The sequence below is a fragment of the Anopheles coluzzii genome, chromosome 2, assembly GCF_943734685.1.
Source record: "Anopheles coluzzii chromosome 2, AcolN3, whole genome shotgun sequence".
NCBI lineage: Eukaryota > Metazoa > Arthropoda > Insecta > Diptera > Culicidae > Anopheles > Anopheles coluzzii.
In genome coordinates, this window is record NC_064670.1 from 35,403,959 (window position 1) to 35,424,530 (window position 20,572).

At 46.9% G+C, this 20,572-nt stretch overlaps 4 protein-coding genes across 7 annotated transcripts in view; 1 reads left to right on the forward strand and 3 right to left on the reverse strand.

The window, feature by feature from the left end:
* Positions 1 to 7,052: 7,052 nt before the first annotated feature.
* On the reverse strand, positions 7,053 to 9,624 carry LOC120949815 (mucin-5AC). Its single transcript, XM_040367346.2, has 3 exons — positions 7,898 to 9,624; positions 7,690 to 7,822; positions 7,053 to 7,616 (listed from the first exon to the last, which is right to left on the reverse strand). The coding sequence occupies exons 1-3, from the start codon at positions 8,706 to 8,708 to the stop codon at positions 7,250 to 7,252; spliced, it is 1,311 nt and encodes a 436-aa protein (XP_040223280.2). The 5' UTR covers positions 8,709 to 9,624; the 3' UTR covers positions 7,053 to 7,249.
* A 167-nt stretch (positions 9,625 to 9,791) lies between these two features.
* On the reverse strand, positions 9,792 to 11,772 carry LOC120951090 (tryptophan--tRNA ligase, cytoplasmic). Its single transcript, XM_040369613.2, has 3 exons — positions 11,482 to 11,772; positions 11,150 to 11,378; positions 9,792 to 11,078 (listed from the first exon to the last, which is right to left on the reverse strand). Exons 1-3 carry the CDS (start codon positions 11,639 to 11,641, stop codon positions 10,127 to 10,129), a joined length of 1,341 nt encoding a protein of 446 aa, XP_040225547.2. The 5' UTR covers positions 11,642 to 11,772; the 3' UTR covers positions 9,792 to 10,126.
* A 297-nt stretch (positions 11,773 to 12,069) lies between these two features.
* Positions 12,070 to 14,657, forward strand: LOC120948524 (pinin). Its single transcript, XM_040364947.2, has 3 exons — positions 12,070 to 13,118; positions 13,200 to 13,544; positions 13,623 to 14,657. The coding sequence occupies exons 1-3, from the start codon at positions 12,245 to 12,247 to the stop codon at positions 13,835 to 13,837; spliced, it is 1,434 nt and encodes a 477-aa protein (XP_040220881.2). The 5' UTR covers positions 12,070 to 12,244; the 3' UTR covers positions 13,838 to 14,657.
* A 74-nt stretch (positions 14,658 to 14,731) lies between these two features.
* The window catches only part of LOC120948525 (uncharacterized), a 44,005-nt gene continuing 38,164 nt past the window's right edge, over positions 14,732 to 20,572 (reverse strand). For all 4 annotated transcript variants that reach the window (XM_040364951.2, XM_040364948.2, XM_040364950.2 and 1 more), the window contains exons 4-8: positions 18,284 to 18,390; positions 17,356 to 17,547; positions 16,988 to 17,271; positions 16,759 to 16,904; positions 14,732 to 16,129 (exon numbers count right to left, since the gene is read on the reverse strand). In XM_040364951.2, coding sequence (XP_040220885.1) covers positions 15,866 to 16,129; positions 16,759 to 16,904; positions 16,988 to 17,271; positions 17,356 to 17,547; positions 18,284 to 18,390 — 993 coding nt within the window. In that variant the 3' untranslated portion in view covers positions 14,732 to 15,865. The remainder of the gene's footprint in view (positions 16,130 to 16,758; positions 16,905 to 16,987; positions 17,272 to 17,355; positions 17,548 to 18,283; positions 18,391 to 20,572) is intronic.

Genomic DNA, 20,572 nt, shown 5'->3' on the forward strand with positions numbered 1-20,572 from the left:
GTTTAAAAATTGAGTAAACCCTAACGGTAAAAAGTGAAGGTTGAGAAAATTTTGTTAAAAATTATCAAACTTCCAACACTTGAAAATAAGAAATATGTTAGTAAGTTAGTATTTAGTAAATTTGAAATATGGCAAATTTGATGATGTTTAATGTTTAGCTCCATAAATCCAAAAACAGCAATTTGACGAAAGATCCCGTTCGCGAACTATATATGGAGTGATCTGCACTTTCACGAATTTTGATCGACTGGCTATTGGCTATTGACTGGCTATCTGTGAGGCAATGTGTTTACTATATGAACAATACGTTGAATCTTTGTACCTTGTAGGTAAAATTAATGGAATATTAAGCTTCGATAAACATGAAAAACGGGTTTTAAGTACAAAATAGCCGTACGTTTCCCTTTAAATACTCAAGACACTAAATTTACAATTGCCTCTGCCCCTCTTCACAAAACAATCAAAGGCTTACAAAAAAAAAAACCCTGAAAGAACTTGATCATGCTGTGACCGTTAATTTAAAATTATCGCTCGTTTGCGAGGTTGTCAAAAAGGAACAAATTGTTTCGACAAGAAATACATTCTCTACTTGGCACGATGAAGATCACGCAATTTTACCTTTGCGATCCAATGGATCGCCTTTATGAGTCCTTTGTCTAATAATCCATGGCTAGTTCCAGAGAACGCTCCATGTCCAAATTCCATTGGTCGAGCAGAAACTCCGAAACATCCTCAGGCAATTCCCACTCACTTTCATGCGGTTCCAGGGTAAGCATGTCCTCGTTTAGCTGCAGTACGGGTGGCGTCACGTTCGGGCAGGACGTTTCACCCTCCCGACGAGTTTGAATGCTGCTTACGAGCGACGGAAAGGTGGGCAATACAAGTCCCAAGTCCTGTTCGTTTTCACTCATCAGCAAACATTCGAGCTCGTGGTTGTTGGACGCATTCCACGGTGCCAATCGTAGACTTTGCATTTGGGCGGAGTGTTTTATTAAAAATTGTTCGGAGTTCTTTTCGTCCAGATTTGAAGTGGCAGGGGTTTGATCGGTAAAGATTTGCTTATTTACTTTCTCATCAGTTACGGGCTGTTCTTCACACTCTACCTTCAAACCTGCCATCTGAACCTCAACGAGCGATGGAATTATTTCGTCGTATACATTACAGTCATCGTCGTCGAGCTGGTTTGCTGGTTCCGGCGGCATGCTTGTTACACCGGCCAACAGCTTCTGTATGTACGGATACTTATGGAGCAGTTCGGTAAAAGGCGTTTGTTGATCATCCGCAGGAAGAATGGCTCGAAAGTCATCACGCAACAGGAACGCTGTCTCCCCGTTGCAGTCCATCGCTGGCTCAGCGTTTGACTTTTCGGCCGACTCTTCAGTCCCATCGCTGCGTTTTGCGTTGCGATCCGTGTTCAAAACAAACTCAAGTACATCGATATACATCGCAGTATGACTGTAGCCACACAAAAAAAAATAGGAGGAGAATATCAGTGAGTGAAAATTGTTAAGCTACGACGGCGATTCAAATACTTACGCAAGTGTCAGGACTTTCGAGGTGTTTGCTGGAATGTGTAGCAGCTGGCGCAGATGATCGTAATAAACGTTCATCTTCATCAATCGCTTATGCTCGCGAATGCAAGCTTTCTTGCCTATCTCTAAAGTGGGAGAAAATAACAGAAGCGCAGCCCGCAGGCATCGATGAGTCATAAAAAGGGTTTATGATCGGCACCTAAGAGGCTACCGGCCGGACGACATAAATCACGCAAACCGACCGACCCCCGGTGGTCATTGCTCTTCTACAATCTTTGCCTTTTTCTACATTTATGCATTTGATTAAACATTAATTGATTGTTAAGTGAATTATGCTCATTTTTAACGATAGCTATTTGCACTTGAATTATGAGATAGAATAAGCAAATTGAATGGCAAATTTTAACACTTTCACCATCATTTAACTAACCTTCTTTGCTCTGCCTATCTCGGCCTTTAAGACGTCCCATCCTGTGCGTTTAAAGTTCAAAGTTTTATTTGGCTGCATATAAAAAGGTACAAAACAAACGGGCCAAAAGTACGAAGGAAATCGGCGAATGACGGTAAGCAGCTAGCTGTCTGTGCCTGTGTAACTTGAACGATGAATGTAACGCAACTGAAGCGACCGGGCAATAAACGCATCTGCAAATGCAATGGGCTTAAGGGTCGTTTAAACTATCTTCTAAGCAGCATACGGTCCGGCTAGATGCAGTACTAGACGGGTCTACACCGAGGTTTTTAAATTGCCGTTGCTGGGAAAGGTACATTGTTCAGCATAAAGGGTTTCGTGGACTGCATCGAAATATTTACTGCATCAATTCCTTATGGTATGGTAAATATTAAAAAAAATCATATTGTCAGATCACTATACAAATTCTACTAAATTTCCTACGCTATTTCCTACGCTAATTCTTACACTATTCGTATGCTCCAAATTTTGTACCTGGTATGGTTTAGTGACCGGAACTGGAATTTTATCGGTAACATACCCGGTGCAGGTGTCGTTCCGAATCCGGAACAGTTCCAGGTACTGTTCTAGAAAATAATTGAAATCGGGAGCTATTTCTGGATCAGAATGGGTACATGATCAGTTCCAGGACCGGTATGGGTTCAGAATCAGTGCTAAGTCCTTTATGAGTTTACTTTCAGTTCCAGGACTGATATGAATACATGAGTGGTTCCAGGACCAGTATGGGTTCAATAACAGTTCCAGGTCCTGTATGTATTTAGTATCTGTTCCAGGACAGGTGCGGGTTCAGCATCAGTTTCCAGACCGAAATGGGTTCGTGATTGGTTCTAGCACCGGTATAGATTCATGATCGGCTGCAGGACCAGTATGGGATCATGATTGGTTCCAGGGCAGGTATGGGTTCATGATAGGTTTCAGGACCGGTATGGGTTCATGACCCGTCCCGAACCAGTATGGGTTCATGATACGTTCCAAGACCAGTATAGGTTCAGTATCAGGTCCAAGACCGGCATGGTTTTATGATAGGTTCCAGGGCAGGTATGGATTCATGATCGGCTCCAGGACCGGTATAAGGTCAGTATCAGATCCAGGACCGGCATTAGGTTATGTGCAGCTCTTGAACCAGAATTTGTAGCGGATTGGTGTCAGGACTAGTATGGATTTGGTTTTGAGTTTAGGTCTCTTAATGGGTCGTCATAAGAATCTCATTTTAATTGGGTTAAGAGGCCCTTTTTTCTACGTACTCTTAAGAGTAAAAGGGATCTTTGAAATTTATTTGCGCAGTCCTGTATCCTGTCCAATTGAACTAGTGATAATAAAATAGCTTTTTATTTTGTTGTTGTTTTACTTATTTTTTAAACGTAAAATTGGAAGTCAAACACGTTTACCGTTCAAAAAAACTACAACTGATCTTGCCCACTCCACGATGATGCACATCCATGTTTACCCAGCGTTTCTCATCATGCTATTTTCTGCAGAATTTAATGGTGATCAGTTTTTAACCTTTTCTTTGAAATATGATTTTAAAAAAATACGATCGATCATATACGCTCATTTGATCGTACGAGTGATCATGTCTGTGTTGGAAATAGAACGACTTTAGGTTTTTGGTAGAGTCCGGTGCGTTTACCAATTAGATCACCAGCTTTTCGTTATGGTGTTATGCCAGTTTATAATAGGTTCCGAGATTTGTTCCGATTGCATGGTACTTAACAAGTCCTTGCAGCCCTGCTGCGGCGACACATGTGAAAGTGCCACTGTGGTAACGTGGAATTGGTGCGAAATTCGTCCTACGAACCGACGCATCTATCGAATAGACCAGGACTCTCCAAACTACGGCCGGTAGGCCACATATGACCCTCAAAAGCCTGTAACACGGTCCGCGATGTCACTGTAAAGGTTCAAATCAATAGCTTGTTTTTGTGACTAATTAATCAACATTTAAATATTTGCTTTTGAAAGACGAAATCAAGATTCAATTAAGGAAAGCTGTAGAAATTTTTGTTATATTCAGTTAGTATTTTCTAGTCAAAACGAGGTTTGAATTTTCACTCATTCTAGAGGTAACGTTAAAATGGCCCTCAATAACGAACTCTTATGTAATGATTAGACTTAATTGCCATTAATTTCAATGAAATAAACTACGATACTTTCCAGGTCTTTGTCATAAGAGGTATGATCAATTAATCAGCGTAAGGAAGTAAGGATAAGGACGTCCTTTGATTTATAATCATGAAATTCAGCCTGAAAGGTTGAAGGTGCTCTCCATCGGAATGAGAAGTTCTTTAATCCTTCCCACGTACTATCGATTCCAGGGTTGTTACAGAAGTCACAATTTAAAAACCGCGAAATCCGCGCCAGGCTTTTGAAATCCGCGCCATGTCCGCGCAAAACTTAAACTCCGCGCTTATACGAAAGCAACACATATAATTATTGAAACAGGGAATTTTTTGTTGAATCAGGGAACTACATTGTTGTGTTCTTCAACTTCCTTTTTCTTGCTGCTCAATCCCAAATCTGCATTCTTCTTTTCTTGTTTTTCTTTTTAAATTTTTTCGTTGTGTGTTTGCCTAGCCAGTTTTGCTTTTAATAATAATTCCTTTGGTGGAATAAACTTTTCTATATCATTGTGGAAAAATTGCAATCCATTGATTATGTTTTTTCGATGGTTGAAGAGTTCTGACATACATGAGCTTTTTTCTGTCATCACCAATTTGGAAGTTCCACCTCTTTCCCCAACATAGGTTTGAGCAGGACGGAAGTATCTTTACGATAATATTACTCTGATAGGTATATTAAAATATTTTGTACGAGCAAGTGGTGGCATCGGAAAACTCTCAGAGGAACTGTTCGAGTCATACACACACCCAAGATGACCAACATAGTTTCATCAAGAAAAAACGGGTCATACTCCATCGAATACAATGGTATTCCCTAGCATCCTTTACGTTGCCCGCCAAGAACCAATAAATGGATCTGGCGCACCACTTAGCAGGACACAACTGCGACATGCATATGGCCAGTTCCACTAGTGCCAACCGCTGGCCCCAGGGTCTCTGGCACCAATGGCAGGCTCCAGGGCACTACCTTCCGAAGCAGGAGAATCTAATGTATCCCTTACGTAGCTCGCCAAGAACCAACTAATGGATCCGGCGCACTACTTATCAGAACACAACTGCAACATGCATATGGCCAGTTCCACTAGTGCCAATGATTGGCTCTAGGGCACTACCTTCCGAAGCAGGTGAACCTAATGTATCTGGAATTGGCCACTTACAATCATCAATGAGTGAATCCTGTTGTGACCTCCCAGACCGTGTGCAAACCTTAAATTCCCCCAAATAGATCCCGAATATCCACGCGCGCGTGTCTCAAACCTATGTTGACTTTTTCTTATATTTTTTCTAATTTTAATTATAGTATATAAAGAAAAATCTTATCATCATCATAAAGATCGTGATGACAACTGCAGTTACACAATTAATAATGACATGGGACATTGGAATAGGAAATGGTGATGACAATTTGGAACAGTTTTCTGAGTTCAATGCAATTATGCTGCCGGAAAAGAACAGCATAAAACTCCAAACTATCATTATAAGGTGGAAGGGAATGCTTCAAATTTTTTAGTACCACAATTTCTTCAAAAACACGAACTTGGTCGAGTTTAAAATCGACCATTTCAGCTAGTTTCAACATTTTTCCTCTGCTATAACGGAGAAAACCTTTGTAGGTTTCATGTATGAGACGAGATGGTAATAAAATTCGTGGGGAATGTTATTCCCTAGCAAATATGTTATTAATTTTACCACATACTTTTTCATACCTTTTTTAACAGTGGTTATGACCTGTTCATTTGTCTCATACTTAGATAAACAACTGGGCAAAATTATCTCGTCAACTTTTTTTAATCCACTGTCTAAGTCCAAATGTTTAGTTTCAAAAACAGTCTCTAGCTTTTCGACTTCATAAATGTTTGTTAACCAACACGACATAAAAGATTTTATATATTCGTAATTTTTAAAAAGTACGAAATCATTGGTTTCCAGAAATTTAATCAACTTTTCGGCATCACTGCACACCTCAATAACAAACTGAATTACGGACTTGATACCTTTTATAGACAGTATCCTAACAATAACCTCTTCATGATAACTATTTTGTTTCCTTTCCGAGTGAGTCAATTTGGCTTTCAATGCAAAAAGTTCGTCTATGTTCGCTAGTAGGACCTGCGCTGCATTTCCTAACATTACCCAACGTGTTTCAACAAATTTAACTAACTTTTTTGGTTTTTCCTTGCAACTTTTTTCGAATTCTTCCCACTTGGATGGTACATCAAAATAGTAGTAAACTACCTTCGCCAACTCAGACACCTCAATTCCAAACTCTTTCAAGGCATACATAACAGCATTGTGTATGATATGGGCTGGGCATGATCCTGTGTCATCTAACTGGAATCCTCTTTCTCGAACCAGCTTGCTGTTCATTTTGCGCTCAAGGCTTTGATTGACTTTTGGGCCATCCCTGCTTATCATGACAAGGTGGTCTAAAGGGAGTTTAGCAGCTTCCAGTCCTTCGAGAATTTTGCCCAGAAGAATATCAGCTGTTACTTTACCGAGAACAGCGGATTTCAGATGGAAGAACATCAGCTTCGTCAGGTGGCTCGAAAAATATTTCACCGTCACTTCCATTTCGTTGAGTCTGTTGTTTCCTTCGGTCTCATCCAACAACAGCGAATAATACTCTCCCCGTACATCCTTCAAGAAAAGGTCCCTGAAGAATGGTCCGATAGCGTAATTGACCATATCGGTCATTTTCTGCCGATACAAACTGAACCCCTTCAAATCATTTGGCGCTATCGCGCGTAACACCTTGGTGTCCTTTTCAGCGGTGTTGAACGATTCATTCTTCATTACTGCGTGTATGGTCCAAATAACCTCTTTTTCGAGAATACCTCCGTCTCGGAAACCTTCTCGAGTTTTTTTTTTTAACAAATAATGACGATTTTGAACATAATTTTTATTATTTCCGCAAAAACCGCGCCGATGCAGAGTAAAAACGCGCGAAATCCGCGCGAAACGCAAAATCCGCGCTAGCTGTAACAGCCCTGCGATTCCTAATCCGATTGTTTAACACCACTCTTTTCTCCACATTTCACCCAAACGAATCCATTCCACTTTCTAGCGCAAAATATGTTCATAATTGTATTTCAATTGTACACAACACAACAATAGTTCAACCCAACCGGCTAGGGAAGATAGTAGTAGCTGTACCCATCGGCACTGTTCGCTATGTACCACTGGTGATGGTGATGATGGTGGAGGTTGTTGTGTGGCACAGCCGTCGCAACCGGCTGCGGCTGTGGTGTTGGCAGGGCGGGCAGCATTGGCTGCGGTACGGCTGGCCGAACCGGCGGTGGAACGACCGCAAACGAATGGGCCGACACGATCGACAGGTTGTTGTTGTTGGTGTCCAGCCCGGCATAGGCACCGGCCGGTGTCGGGATGTGGTTGAACGGCGTCACCACCTCGTACATGTACTCGTGCGGTTCGGGCGACGGTGTGGTCGGATACTCGAGCTCACGCTGCAGATGCCGTATGTACTGTATCGCTACCCTGTGCACAAATGGAATTCGCTTGTAAATGGATCTGGACGACAAACCAAATTGGAAGCCAACGCCCAACTCACCTTAAGCACTCAATCTTGGAGTACTTCTTGCCGGACGGCTTCTTGTTGGGCAGCTTCGAGCGCAGCATATCGAACGCACGGTTCATGTCCCGCATCCTGGTCCGTTCCCGGTCGCAGGCGGACTTTTTGTAATCTGCAAGTACACACTGCGTCAGGTGGGTGTTTTTCTTCCCCCTCCCCCGCGTGGCTGCCCTCTCCAAGCCCTTACCTTTCTCAATCTCCATCGCACGCTTGCGCCAAAGGCTGACGTCACAGTGGCTCAGCGCATCGGCCGCCGACGAGGAGGATGAGCTGGACGATGCGATCGTTTTCGTCGTAGGCACGGTCGCACTTGTCGTCGTCGTCATCGTCGTCGCCGTCGCCGTGAAACTCAACCCGGAACCACCCGGAAAGCTCAGCATACCGTCCGTGGCCGACGGCTGGCCCGGATGGCTGGCAAAGGATAGCACCACGTTCGACACCAGTCGATCACTTTCCTCCGCTCCGGCACCGCAGTGGCCGATGCGCGTAAAATCCATCGCGAACACGGGCGTCGGCGAACGGTTCGCATCGTTTGCCTGCAGCAACGTGGCAGGCGGTGACGAGCGGGGTGGCGTCAGCTTTAGCACACTGACCGGGATGCTGGTCCCGGGGAGATGGTCACCGATGGGTGGTGGTGTTACCGGTCGCACCGTGTACAGATGCTCGCTGCTGCTGCCGGTGGTGGTGCTGGTGTTCGTGGTGAGGGTCGTGCTGCTGGTGGCCAGGTTCGTCGTTCGTCGCGTCGGATACCGTCGCTCGTACGGTGGTGAGGTGAAGAGGGGCGGCAGCGTGACCGGCACTGGCGCATACGTGGCAAAGGTGGGCGTGGGAACGTGGATGTATCCGGCGGACGAGACCACCGGCACCGCATCCGAAGGTCGATGGTGCTGGTGGTGGCTCACATCGTTGCCGCCGGCTGTCGACGGTGCACTGCAGGCGGTGGCAGCAAATTCGCGATCGTTGGACAGATCGATCGGGATGAGATCGGCTATGTTCATTATGCATTCGATGCTGGTGATCAGGTGGGGACACTGCTGGGGCCTTATTTACACGTTATTTTGTGATTTAAATACACGAAAGGTCTTGTTCATTACACTGCAATCGCTCCGAATTCTGTGAACAAACGATCTTCAACTGTAGCACAACTTGTTTTCTACAAAAATCCCAAAAAAAAAACGAAACTTCTCGCGAACACTTCCCGAGCGGCACTAACCGACACTGTGGCGATCGTTTGCTTCACCAGCGCCCTTAGACATCCGGCACCGGCAACCCTTTTTTCTGCCCAAGGATGGCGCAACCCTTTTGCACGGTGTCCGTAACAAAATCGATATGGAAATGTATTGTCACTCTTTATTTATTTCCACGCTCCTTTCTTCGGCACCACGTTTTTCCTCAAACCGTGCCTTGGCCGGGTGGTTCTAAGGCTTTTTTGTTTCGTTTCACTCCGTTCAAACGCTGTTATTGCATCGAACTGTTTCCACTCACTCACGAGCGCTAGAAGAAGATCCGGCGACGATCGTCATCCATCCTCCGAGCTCCCGGGGCTTTGTGTGCACAAGTGTTTGCTTCCCCCGCCTTGGAGAGGGAGGTTACATCGTTTCGCGTCGCTCGTTTTTTATTATTATTTTCCATTGCGATGCCGTCGATGAATGTAGAGCAACATCATCGAATGAGACATCGTAGAAGGAGCGCGCGCTATTGTTCTCAATGCTTGTCGATCATTTATCTTCGCGCATTGCTTTTGAACGAAGACATGGGGTAGAGCACAGGTCACTCAGCTCAGCTACACGTGTTTCCTTTCTGTGAGCGCTTCCGATTCCTTGCTGCCTTGGGGTGTGACAGTGTTGGTGAGCAGAGATAGAGAGAGAGAAAGACTCGTGTGGGCGGTGCTTCTGCGGCGAACTTTTGCGTGAAGTGAAATTGTTTGCGCATCAACAAGTAGATTCTAATGCAAGGATGTGTTTGAGAGCATTTTTTGGTATTTAATTCTTATTAATTTAAAATTGTTTTCTTTTACTTATCTCGCTTTTGTTTGTAGAATTACATTTTGCATCACCTTTCCAACAAAATAATAACACAAATTTTATTTTTTATTCATCACGTTTATTCATCACCGTGCATTTAGTTTTACTTGCAGTAAGCAAAGCAACGACGCGGCTAAAAATAAAATAAATAAATGTTTCCACAGCACCACCACCAACCGAAGTATCCGGTTCCGTGTTGGTGTGGCTTGGGGGGTGAAGTAATTCGCGGAACAGGTACTTGCGTACCGTTCAAATCCATAGAAGCACTGCTGCCGAACGCGGAAAATGATTAGCGACGTGTGTGACGCCGCCCTTATCATAATCCTCTAAAGTACCGATAATTGCATGCCTGAATGCGACCGACCGCGATGTGTATTTGCCCACAATCGTCGCTAATTCGGCTTAGCCGCCTTCTTATCTTTGCCCTTCTTCTTCGCTCCCTCCGCCCCGTTCGCACTATCGCCGGGCAGCTTTACGGTGAACTCGTAGTTCAGCTTCCTGGGCGTAAGGAACAGATTAAGCACCTCATCTGTCACGTCCTTCCGCCGGTTCTGATGCTCCTCCACGATCGGTTGCAGCGTGTCGATCGCGATCTTCTTCATTTCGCCGCTCAGCAGCTCGCCCTTGCCGTACGCGATTCGGATGCGCTCCAGCTCGGCATCGTCCTCCAGGAAGAATCGCAGCAGCTGGAAGCTCACGTCAATGTCCGTGTTGCCACCGTGCTCCCGGTGCTCCTCGAGCGTTTGTCGCCCGCCCGAGAACGCGTGCTTGTTGATCTTCGTCTTGATCTGCTTGGCCGTGTCGGTTAGGAAGACGGCCGAGTTGGTATCGCTGGCCGACATTTTCGTCCGTGCGCCCTGCAGGGCGGGGAAAAAGCTCGAATGGATAAGGGCCGGCTTGGGGAAGCCGAGCCGGGGCGATACGTCACGCGTCATGCGGAAGTAGGGATCCTGATCGATCGCACAGGGAATCAGCACGGGCAGCTTGTCCGTGCCGAAGATGAAGGGAAAGGTGGTCGAGAACGCGGGTGCTGCCTGGGCCGCCGGAAACCCGATCTTGCCAATCACGTCCGAGTCGCCGAACCCGAATATGCCCTTCACCTGGTTGAACGTGACGCACTTCTGGATGCGTATAATGTTCTGGTAGAACTGGGGGCACTGGCCCATAAAGTCCAGGTTGGAAAAGATGAACGTTTTGCTCGGATCGAACCCAATCGCAATGATATCCTTGGCGTTTTCGCGCGCCATCCGCATCGACTGCTCGACGGTCAGGTCTTTCCACAGCGTCTTCTCATCGTCGGTCAGCTGAATGACCAGCGGCACATCGAACGCTTCCTGCAACCATCTGCAATGAAGGCGAATGTTTGCATCATTGTTCCCTTTGGCAACACCTCCCCCCCACTTCACCGCACTTACTTCGTCACGATAAAGGGCACCAGGTGACCTAAATGCATCGAGTCCGACGACGGTCCACGGCCGGTGTAGAGGTAAAACTTCTTGCCCGCCTCTACCGCATTCAGCAGTGTGTGTAGGTCACGGTGCGAAAAGAATATACCACGACGGATCAGATGGTGAACCGGTTTTCCCGCGACCTTTTCGAGCCGCTCGATCAGTGCCGCATCGATATGTGAACATCCGAACCGCTCTATTGTGGGGAGCGGCGGGTTTGAGGAACATGGTTGGAAATTGAATTAGTTAACTATTCTGTATCGTGTAAGAATCGTTCCACGAACACTCCCGGCACATACTTATCAACTTATCGTAATCAATTCCCGCATCGGATGAGCTGGTAACAGTCCATGGATCGACCACGTCTTCTGCGACCGGGGCGGCGGCGGCAGCATTCCCTTCTACGCTGGTGTGATTTTCCTCCAGCTTCAACTGCTCTACGTCCGGAAGATTGCTCATGATTTCCTGTCCTAATATTGCCGCACTTTCATTCAAACTCTGATGGTCACTGGCAGAATTTCCGTGCTGTGCGAAAGTGTGATTTTCTCTGCCAACACACCGCGCTGCCGACCGTGTATATTATGACAGGAGGATTTGTTGTGGTGGGCTAATTGAGGGCTGACAGCTGGGATGCTTTGTACTAAATTTTTAAATGCAGTTTAATTTTCTTATTTCTAGATAAATTTGCAAACAAAATGTTTCTGTTACGTTGCTTTTCTCATAAAAATGCAAATTATGTTGTTAGATAGATAAAACGAAAGAAAAAACACATTTCTCTCCACGTTGTGCTAAACGGTATTTTCAAAACCGCGCAACGTTGGCTGTCATTTAGTTCCAAACATTTCCGCTGCAGAGCCCGCAAGCGCTGCTGCACCATCTGTCAAAGTGCAAAATTAGAAAAGAGAGAAGAAAAAAGATAACCAAAAAAGAAACAAATTGTTTAGCTAATGTTTTCCCGGATAAATGCTGCGGTGCATACTAGTTTTCTAGGCTTATCGGTGTATTTTTAAACGTTTGCACTTGTGCACGTGTGGCTGCAACTCAACCTTACGCCCGGTCACGATGGCAACCGACCTGCTCAAGGGGTGCGACGACCTGCAGAACGAGCTGGACCGTGCGAGAAACAATCTCAAAGGGCTGAACGATAACATCCGAAGAATATTCGGACGCGATCCGTCCAACGCAGAGCCTTACAACAATGGGCGGGAGGATGGTGGCGGTGGCGGCGGACCGAACACACCGAACGGGGGCAACAAAAAGGGGGGATTCGCCATGAAGGAGGGCTACGATGCGCGGAAGCGAAACTCGCTCGGCTTCGACTCGCCCCATGCGATGGGCCCGCGCCGGGACCACGCCAGACCGTACCCCGAATCCGGTGGCCACCCGAATCCGGCCAAACGACGTGCCATGGGGGAAATGAAATCCGTGTTCAGTCGCCTGTCCGGACCACCGAACCGTGACGTAGAGTACGAAAAGCCGCGACTGTTTTCACGCGTCATCAAGGAGCAACCGTCCAAGGAGGACATCGTGGCGGCACAGGGCTCGGACGAACGGTCCCGGGCTCGCAATCGGCGCATCTTCGGCTCGCTGCTCGGCACGCTGCAAAAGTTCTCCCAGGAGGAGTCGAAGCTGAAGTCGAAGGAGGAGAAAAAGGCCATGATCGAGAAGAAGCTGGAGGAGCAGGAAAAGATGGAGCGGGAAAACATGCAGAAGGAGAAGCAGTGCCTGTTTACCGACCGGAAACGGCAGCAGCTCGAAATACGCGCGCTAGAAACGAAGATGGCCAAGCTGAAGGCGCTGGAGGTGTGGGAAAACTCGAAACGGCCGCTGCAGAACTTTATCAAAACGAAAACCAATCCACCGATCTTCTACCTGCCAAAGCGGATGAATGCTGCCATGGAGAAGAAGCTGGCCGAATGTCAGAAGGAGCAGCAAAGTGAGTAAAATGCAATCGAGCGTTCGCAGCGTTCGTGTCCGAGTCAAAGGTTTGTTTACATTTTCCCTTCATTTCCAATAGAATTGATGGACGAGAAGCGACAGGAAGTGATGGAAAGTATTGAGGCGGTCGAGGAACGGTTCAAGGCTGACATCAAATCGCTGGAGGAAAACAATGGCAAGGACCGTACCGGTGCCGCCGGGTACGATCGGATGAAAGCAGCTTCCGGCAGCTTTGATGACAGTTTCGGCACGGGCTCGAAGCACGATCGCATCAAGATGGAGGAAGACGACGAGGACGATGATCCGCACAGTGCGTACCAGTACGAGCAGGACGAACAGCCCGATGTTCCTGAGGGCCCCGCACTTCCGGCCTCGATGGTGTCACGGTTTAAAATTACTATCCACAACACTGACCACAAACAAGGTAAGAAAGTGTTTGCAATGGTGACGCACAATGGCGAACGTACATTTTAAAGCCTTTTTTTTAAATCGATAATTGCAGATACTGCAGAACGTCGGGACGTTTCGGCGGAAGAATCGAAGTCCACACGAGTGCAGGCATCGGAAAGCATAGTAATGGATATGGACGATTCCATCGTAGAGCCGAATGAACGTTCCGAAAAGAGCCCTAAAAGGCGCAAGAGCTCCATCGACCGATCGGCAAAGAATATTCAAATCACGTTCAGAACGTCCGCCAATGCCGATAATAATAATTGATCGTGTTCAGTCAGGCGCTCGCAAGCTGCAGGAAGGAATTAGTCTCCCATCAGTTTGCATTTTTTCGTTTGTTTTTGCAGGAACAGTACAAGCGCCCCGCGTGGGCAGTCGCCGTGGCGACGTTACCTTCCAGTAGGCCACACACACATACGGACACAAAGACCATATTTTTATAACATACAGGATGATACTCAGATAGAGAGGATGGTCGATGTAAAGGCAGGAGGTAATTTCAATTTTTCCATCAGAGCAACAGTCTGTTCCTTAGCTCAGGGCCAGTTCATCAAGGAAGCAAAACGTTCTTTTCGTTTTAGATCCATACACTCGGTGAGTAGGGAACAGCATAATCAATCCTGTTTTTTTCCTTTCAAACTATCTAAAAATACCATGTCAGTACACTTTTATCAGTTCTGTATTGCACAAGAAATTCGTCATGAATTGTTGTTCACCCGCATCAGCATCGAGCAACAATCGTGTACACTTCTTTCGAATCCCCTCCCCTCATTTCATGCAGAGGAACACGAGAATAAGAGTAATCATTAGGCGGTTAAGGTGTACGATATAACTCATGTTTGCCGTTGCTGTACCAAGGCGGTACAATGGGCAACATACAAAAAATGCAACAATACCGTATCGCTTGTAGCAGGTAAAGTTTACCTCGTAAGATAGACGCTAAGGGCGCTGATAGGGATGATAGGGATGAACTCAAACTCACCTATTTACAGGCCGTGCAGTGCGTTATCGATACCGTAACATAATTTAGTGAAAGAATTACACATTACATTTAGCATGTAATAAACCGGTTTTCATACTTCCCGTACGTGGCGTTTCGGATTAGCATTTAGCAAACGGTCGCGGCTGCCGGAACGGAACGTACAGTAGTGCACATAATCCTTATGTTTATCGAATTAGTATGTACTTTTATTAACTATTCTCACTTATGCAAAAATTTACAACTTTAAAAGCAAATTCCTTTCCTCTTTTTTCCTTCTTCTTGTCGTTCTCCTTTCCAATTCTGTTCGTGTTCCTGTACTGATGAATTAAATGTACTTGCTTGATTGTTAACTTTATTAATCTAGTTCCGTTCGATTCACTCCAATTCCAATGCTTACGGGGTGTTTGCATATGGGGACCAAAGCATTCCAGAGCTGCTTGGTTGCTTCTAGTTTTACGGCTAGTTTTACTAGTTTAGTAGACCTATGGTATATTAAAGTACTCTTTTACAACTCTGATCTACGGCGGATGTGTTGCGGTCACGAATAGTAATGAAATTATGCATCCTGCCTACCATCGGCTGCATTGTGAACGTTCCCTATCGTAGTGGTAATTATATCAACGGCAGCCCTCCCTCCTCCCTGTGCATCGGTCTATATCTGTGTTTAACTCGTTCGCTTACTGAACTTAATTAGGTGAATTTTGTTTTCCGTAATGCGTTGCTACCGCAACAGCCCAGCAGAAAGACGTACTTTTACATGGCATTTGTCAGTCTTCGGGCTGGCCCAAATTCATCGGTACATAAAAGGGAAGAGAGCGATAACTCTACTAGTATTAGGGGATGTAAAGACTCAACTTCCAGCAAATCCTATCCTGCGATAGAAACCGATCACTTTTACGGAATTCAAATGATGGATGAACGTGCACTACCTTGTGTATACTAAATAGTTGAATAGACCGCGCTGTGCAAATGAAATCTTTCGTTTGTAATGTTTGTTCTCGCTTTCCTGTTTGACGTGCGATGATGATCGAACATGTCCGCAGACACTTCCAAGGATCGGTGACGAGAGTTCGGTGTAGATTCACACAACCATTATACTGCATGTAACTCAGACACACACACACACAGCACCGTTGGGTTATGTACAAGTTTGCTGTTGTGCGCATTTGTGCGATGCAGTGCTCGGGTGTGTAACCTCCCCCGTCCCGCGCATCATTACTCAACCAATCGATCTTCGTGCTCGCTTAGGGGACGCGAAATGGGATGGAGGCGTAAAAAATCTAGCAGCAATGTGCCGGTTGTGGTCGCAGCTTTTACATATTGCTCGGTGGGCCGCGCGGCCGATGTCCGTGCAGTCCGGAGTGCCGGGAACCGGGCCGGCTGTGCACGATCGCGTAATGGTCCGAATCGATCGGCAGCGATCGGTTCGAGTGAATCGTGCTGCCACCGCTCGTGTAGCCCTTGTTGTGGCCGCCCTCGCGGCCACCGTGCAGCGAGTACCGGGAGCCGTACTGCGACCCGTGCCAACTTCGGTACGGATCGTACTCTTCGATGATCGACGGTTCCTTCTCGATGATCTGTGGGAGGGGTTGAATAAACGGGGAAAAGAGATATCGAGTTAGTAGTGTTCTTTGTACCCTTTGTGCTAGTGTTGGGTGAATATGATTCAGATTCATGAATCCGAATGAATCTTTATGATTATTAAATGAATCTGAATCTCGGTTGGAATAATTCATGAATCTCAAAGATTTCGGAAAGATCCCGGAAGAATCATAACTCCCGAAAGATTCATGAGTCTGAAAAGATTCATGAATCTCAAAAAATTCTTATATCTCGAAGGATGTATCTCAAGGGATTCATGAATCTCTAAACATTTATAGAGCTGGAGCTTTTTATTCTTATTCTTGGCGTTCTTGGGGCTTATTATATGTTTTAGATGGGATTGGGTAAATTCAATATTTTTAAATTCAGACATCTCTAAACATCCATGAATCCCTGGGTCTATATATGCATTTTAATGGATTCATGAATCTTTAGAGATTAATCAATCCTTGGAATTTCATGAATATTTAGATATACATGAATCTTTGAAGAATTCGATTCGAATTTCGAATCACTCATCACTAAAGATTCATATGAATGATTCTCAACGAAAGATTCATGAAACCCAACAATACTGTATAATGTACGACAAGGCCAAAATTACCTCAGTCTGTGCACAGCTGCAGCTCATGGCCGTGCAGAGGAAGATGTTCATCAGTAGCATGATCAGGAACAGTACGCCGAGCGCGATCGTTAGCCAAAGCAGCCAGTGCGGACGGATCCCAGTGTCATCGCAGATCGCGGAGATTACTGTGCAAAGGGTAGGGAATGGGCGATTAGAATCGATTGAAAAAGGCCATTACAAGCCAACAGTCCATCAGTCAGTCAGTTACCCGGTGCGAAGGCAGGATCGATCACGAAAACGGTCGTCGCCGCCAGCAGCATTCCGTCGTCCATCTGGCCGAGAGCGCGGGCCGACTTGACGAATGCGTTCGCGTCCCCGGTACAGATCGCCTCGTCCAGCTCGGGACACCGGCCGTTGCACTGGACCACGTCGCACTGGAAGTGCACTTCGGAGCCTTCGGAAAACTTGAACATCGACATGATCTGGGCGGTGGCGCTCGTACCATCGGCACTCGTCCGGAACCGCGTCATCGTGTCGTTCTTCAGCGGGCAGCTGCGTGGCAAGATGGGAGAGTGGGGGGGAGAAAATGTGTTAAAATCCTATCCCGCCTTTCTGGCAGCCAAATCGTTCACTTACCCGCGATCGTCAATCAGCGCCACGGACATGTTCTTCTTGTTGAAGGCGAAGCAGTTCTTCACGCGTATCCCGTACGTCCCGTTCGGGTTGGTAACTTCCGCCTTGATGGTGTACTCCCGGTTGTAGACCGTTTCCCGCACGCGCCGGCCCGTGCTGTCCAGGAACTTGAGGGCCACCGCACCGCTGTCGTCTCTGTCGGGGGAGAAGCGAGATTAGCGTAATGGTGCATTAGACGTGCAGCGGATACGTGTGAGGCTAATCTAGGCGAGCGAGTAATTTGGGTAGATTCTTCACGTAATCCCACGTCGGTGGAGCTTGATTGATGAAGACATTAGCAAACGTCTCAGCGCACCGATCGGAAACGGAAAGTACAGTACAGCGATCGAAACGCACCAGTGTCTGCCACTCAATAAGGAAAGGATCGAGCTTGCCAGTACCCCACATGGTCACCGCTCGCTGGTACAAGAACGGCACCGTGTGCGGGGGTTCCCATCAATTGCTTCAATATTCATGAAGGCCACTGTTATGGATTGTTCCTTCGACTTCGACTTTGTATCCGCTCCTCGTCCGTCCGGGCTTCGATCGCCAATTCTGCTATCGACCGTCAGGGTCGTGAGCGGTGTTTTTTTTGCAGAAAACATTCCATGTACATATATTTTACACCTACGGACACCTTGACTCTTTCCTCGGTTCCGCCATTCTGGGCCGTTCTGGCTTCCCTCCCATGCGTGCGGAGGGAACTGCATATGTGTCGGTGTGACGCGCGTTCTAGCACCATCATGACACGTTTCTATCTCATTAGCACTAATCGCGCCCGGGTGGCGTAATATCGCATTCTACACCGTGTGTGTGTGTCTCTCCACGACGATCATCCGCGCAATGTTCCTGTAGGCCTGTAGGAAGAGATGCAATTGCTGCGACTTCTTACCTTGCGAATCCTGTTTTGCCACAAGTGATAACGTAGAATTTGTCGTCCGCCAGCTCCAGCGTTTTGTGCACTCGGACGGCCAGCTGCACCGAACGTTCTTCCGTGCGCTGTGCGGGAAGATGGGAAGCACACAGTATTGCCAACGGTTAGAGAGGATGTATGGGAGCTCGTTAAAATGTAATAACAAATTGTACAAACCCTCGCGCGCACGGCGTCTGACAGCTTTATGAGCTGTTTATCGGAAGGCTCGATTGGCTCCGACGTTTTATTAATGAGTTTTGGGTTAGTGTGGAAGCAGCGGCAGCATTAGCGAAGCGGCATGATGGGGGGGGGGGGGCAGGAAAGAAGAGCTGTTGCACATAATATTGGCCTTTTTTTAATGTAACAAGCATTCCGGGAAGGTGCGTAGAAGCTAAAATGGAGCCCAAACAACGAAAGACTCATCATCATAAGCGACGAACCCGGTGTGCATGATCGTTTTTGGTTCCGTTGAAGTTGAAGGTTGATCGTTTGAAGTAAAACTAGCCCCCGTACACAAGCACCACACTCGCCCTGTAGCCTTTCGAAAAATTTAAAGCGAACAAAAGCCCAAATCTGGAACGCACTTGTCCATGCCATGGACACTTTACCATCGAAGTACCATCGAACGGGGAGGGAAGTGTTTCCTTCGGCCTTCTTCCCCGTTCCGCAGCGCAAAACCAACGCCAAACCGTTGCACTTGAGATGAAAAGTGGAAACTTTTGTTATTACTTTCCCTGCTTCACAGGGCAGTGCTGGGAGTCAGCTGACCTAAAATTTGCAATTCTCACCTCATGCTGCCGGGACTATTGCCTGCTGGTGATGCGGCGGGCGATCGCGGATCGTCTTGATGAGCATGACGGTGGTCGTTTTTTTCCGTTTGTTCCACATCTGTCCGGTCGGTGGTGGAATGTTACACCCGATACGCCGGGGTGCGGGTTTCGGTTTATCCATTGAAGTAGCAGAAAGTGTCCAAAACTGTGCTGCCCATCTACACATCGACACCAACGTGTCGGACGTAAAGGAAGCGGTAATTGGGCCACGGGTAAGCATGGTGGGCATGTTCGCTAAAGATCCCCCGTTTGTGGCCATGAAAAACTACTCGATAAATTCCGATCGATCATCGGTTTAAGCGGCTTTAGCGTTAGCAGTGGAATGCTTATTAATTTGGAATTGATTTTCAAATGGATGTTCAAATTCCATGTGTTTGGCTGGTGATGATCATTTTTCAATGTATCCCCACCTTCCGGCCTGACCTGACCTAAAATCCGCAGCCCTTCCGTGATGTGGCGGCCTCACTCGAACGAGCGCACGCAAGCGTCTTGACGCGTCCTCGTCGATTGAATCTTTGATTAAACGCTCATATCGATGTTGGTTTTTACGAGAATCATCGCGCTGACCTTGCGAGCCGGGTGGGACGTAAACGGTGCCGAACGAAGGCTTTACATTGCGTCAACAATACACCGACCGGGGGGAGTAGCTGGGTGGGTGGTATTGTGTGTGTGTGTGGAGGGGTTCTTTGACCTTCGTGCCTGACCTTCATAGGAAATGGTGCACTATAAAAGCATGCTGCAACCGGTAAGGTACCCTCACGCCTCTGGGTAGTGTGGAGTTGCCGCCAGTACTTCTTCTTTGTGGGTCGATAGCTAATAATGGTAATAATGAATAAAAAAAACACAACCTACCGATCACGAGCACGAATGCACCTCATCCCGTTGCTGAATGCACCGTCGGGCGCTGAATGCGCAATAACAAATCATCGCACCGATCAGGTTTGATGCTGTGCTGATCGGTTTCTTTGTCTTGGGTGTCTTGCTCCTCCCACATGCACACACACACACACACACACACACACACACACAATGGCGAACATTCGATCCCTAGGTATTTCTTGTTGGAGTTGCCCTGGGTGAGCGTTCGGTGCACGGCAAGGGAAGAAGTCATCAGCCGCATACGCTTAAAAGCTTTTGTGCCGGGTTGTGCCCGAAAAGTTAGACAAGGGTCAGTGCATGCTAATGACAAGAATGACGATTGGCGAGGTGAAGAGAGAGAGAGAGAGAGGGAGAGGGAGCCTTTGGGAAGAAAGGACGGCCATATCTTAATGTGTTCTTCGAGGCAAACGAACTCCGGAACGTCCGGACCGGTGGTATGACCGCTGAAGCTGACCGCCGGCCCACAGCATAACAACACCACACGCATGAACGCTTCAACGGTGAAGAATTCAACGCACAAAAAAAAAACAAATTAAAAAACGATCACGCGAACGCATCG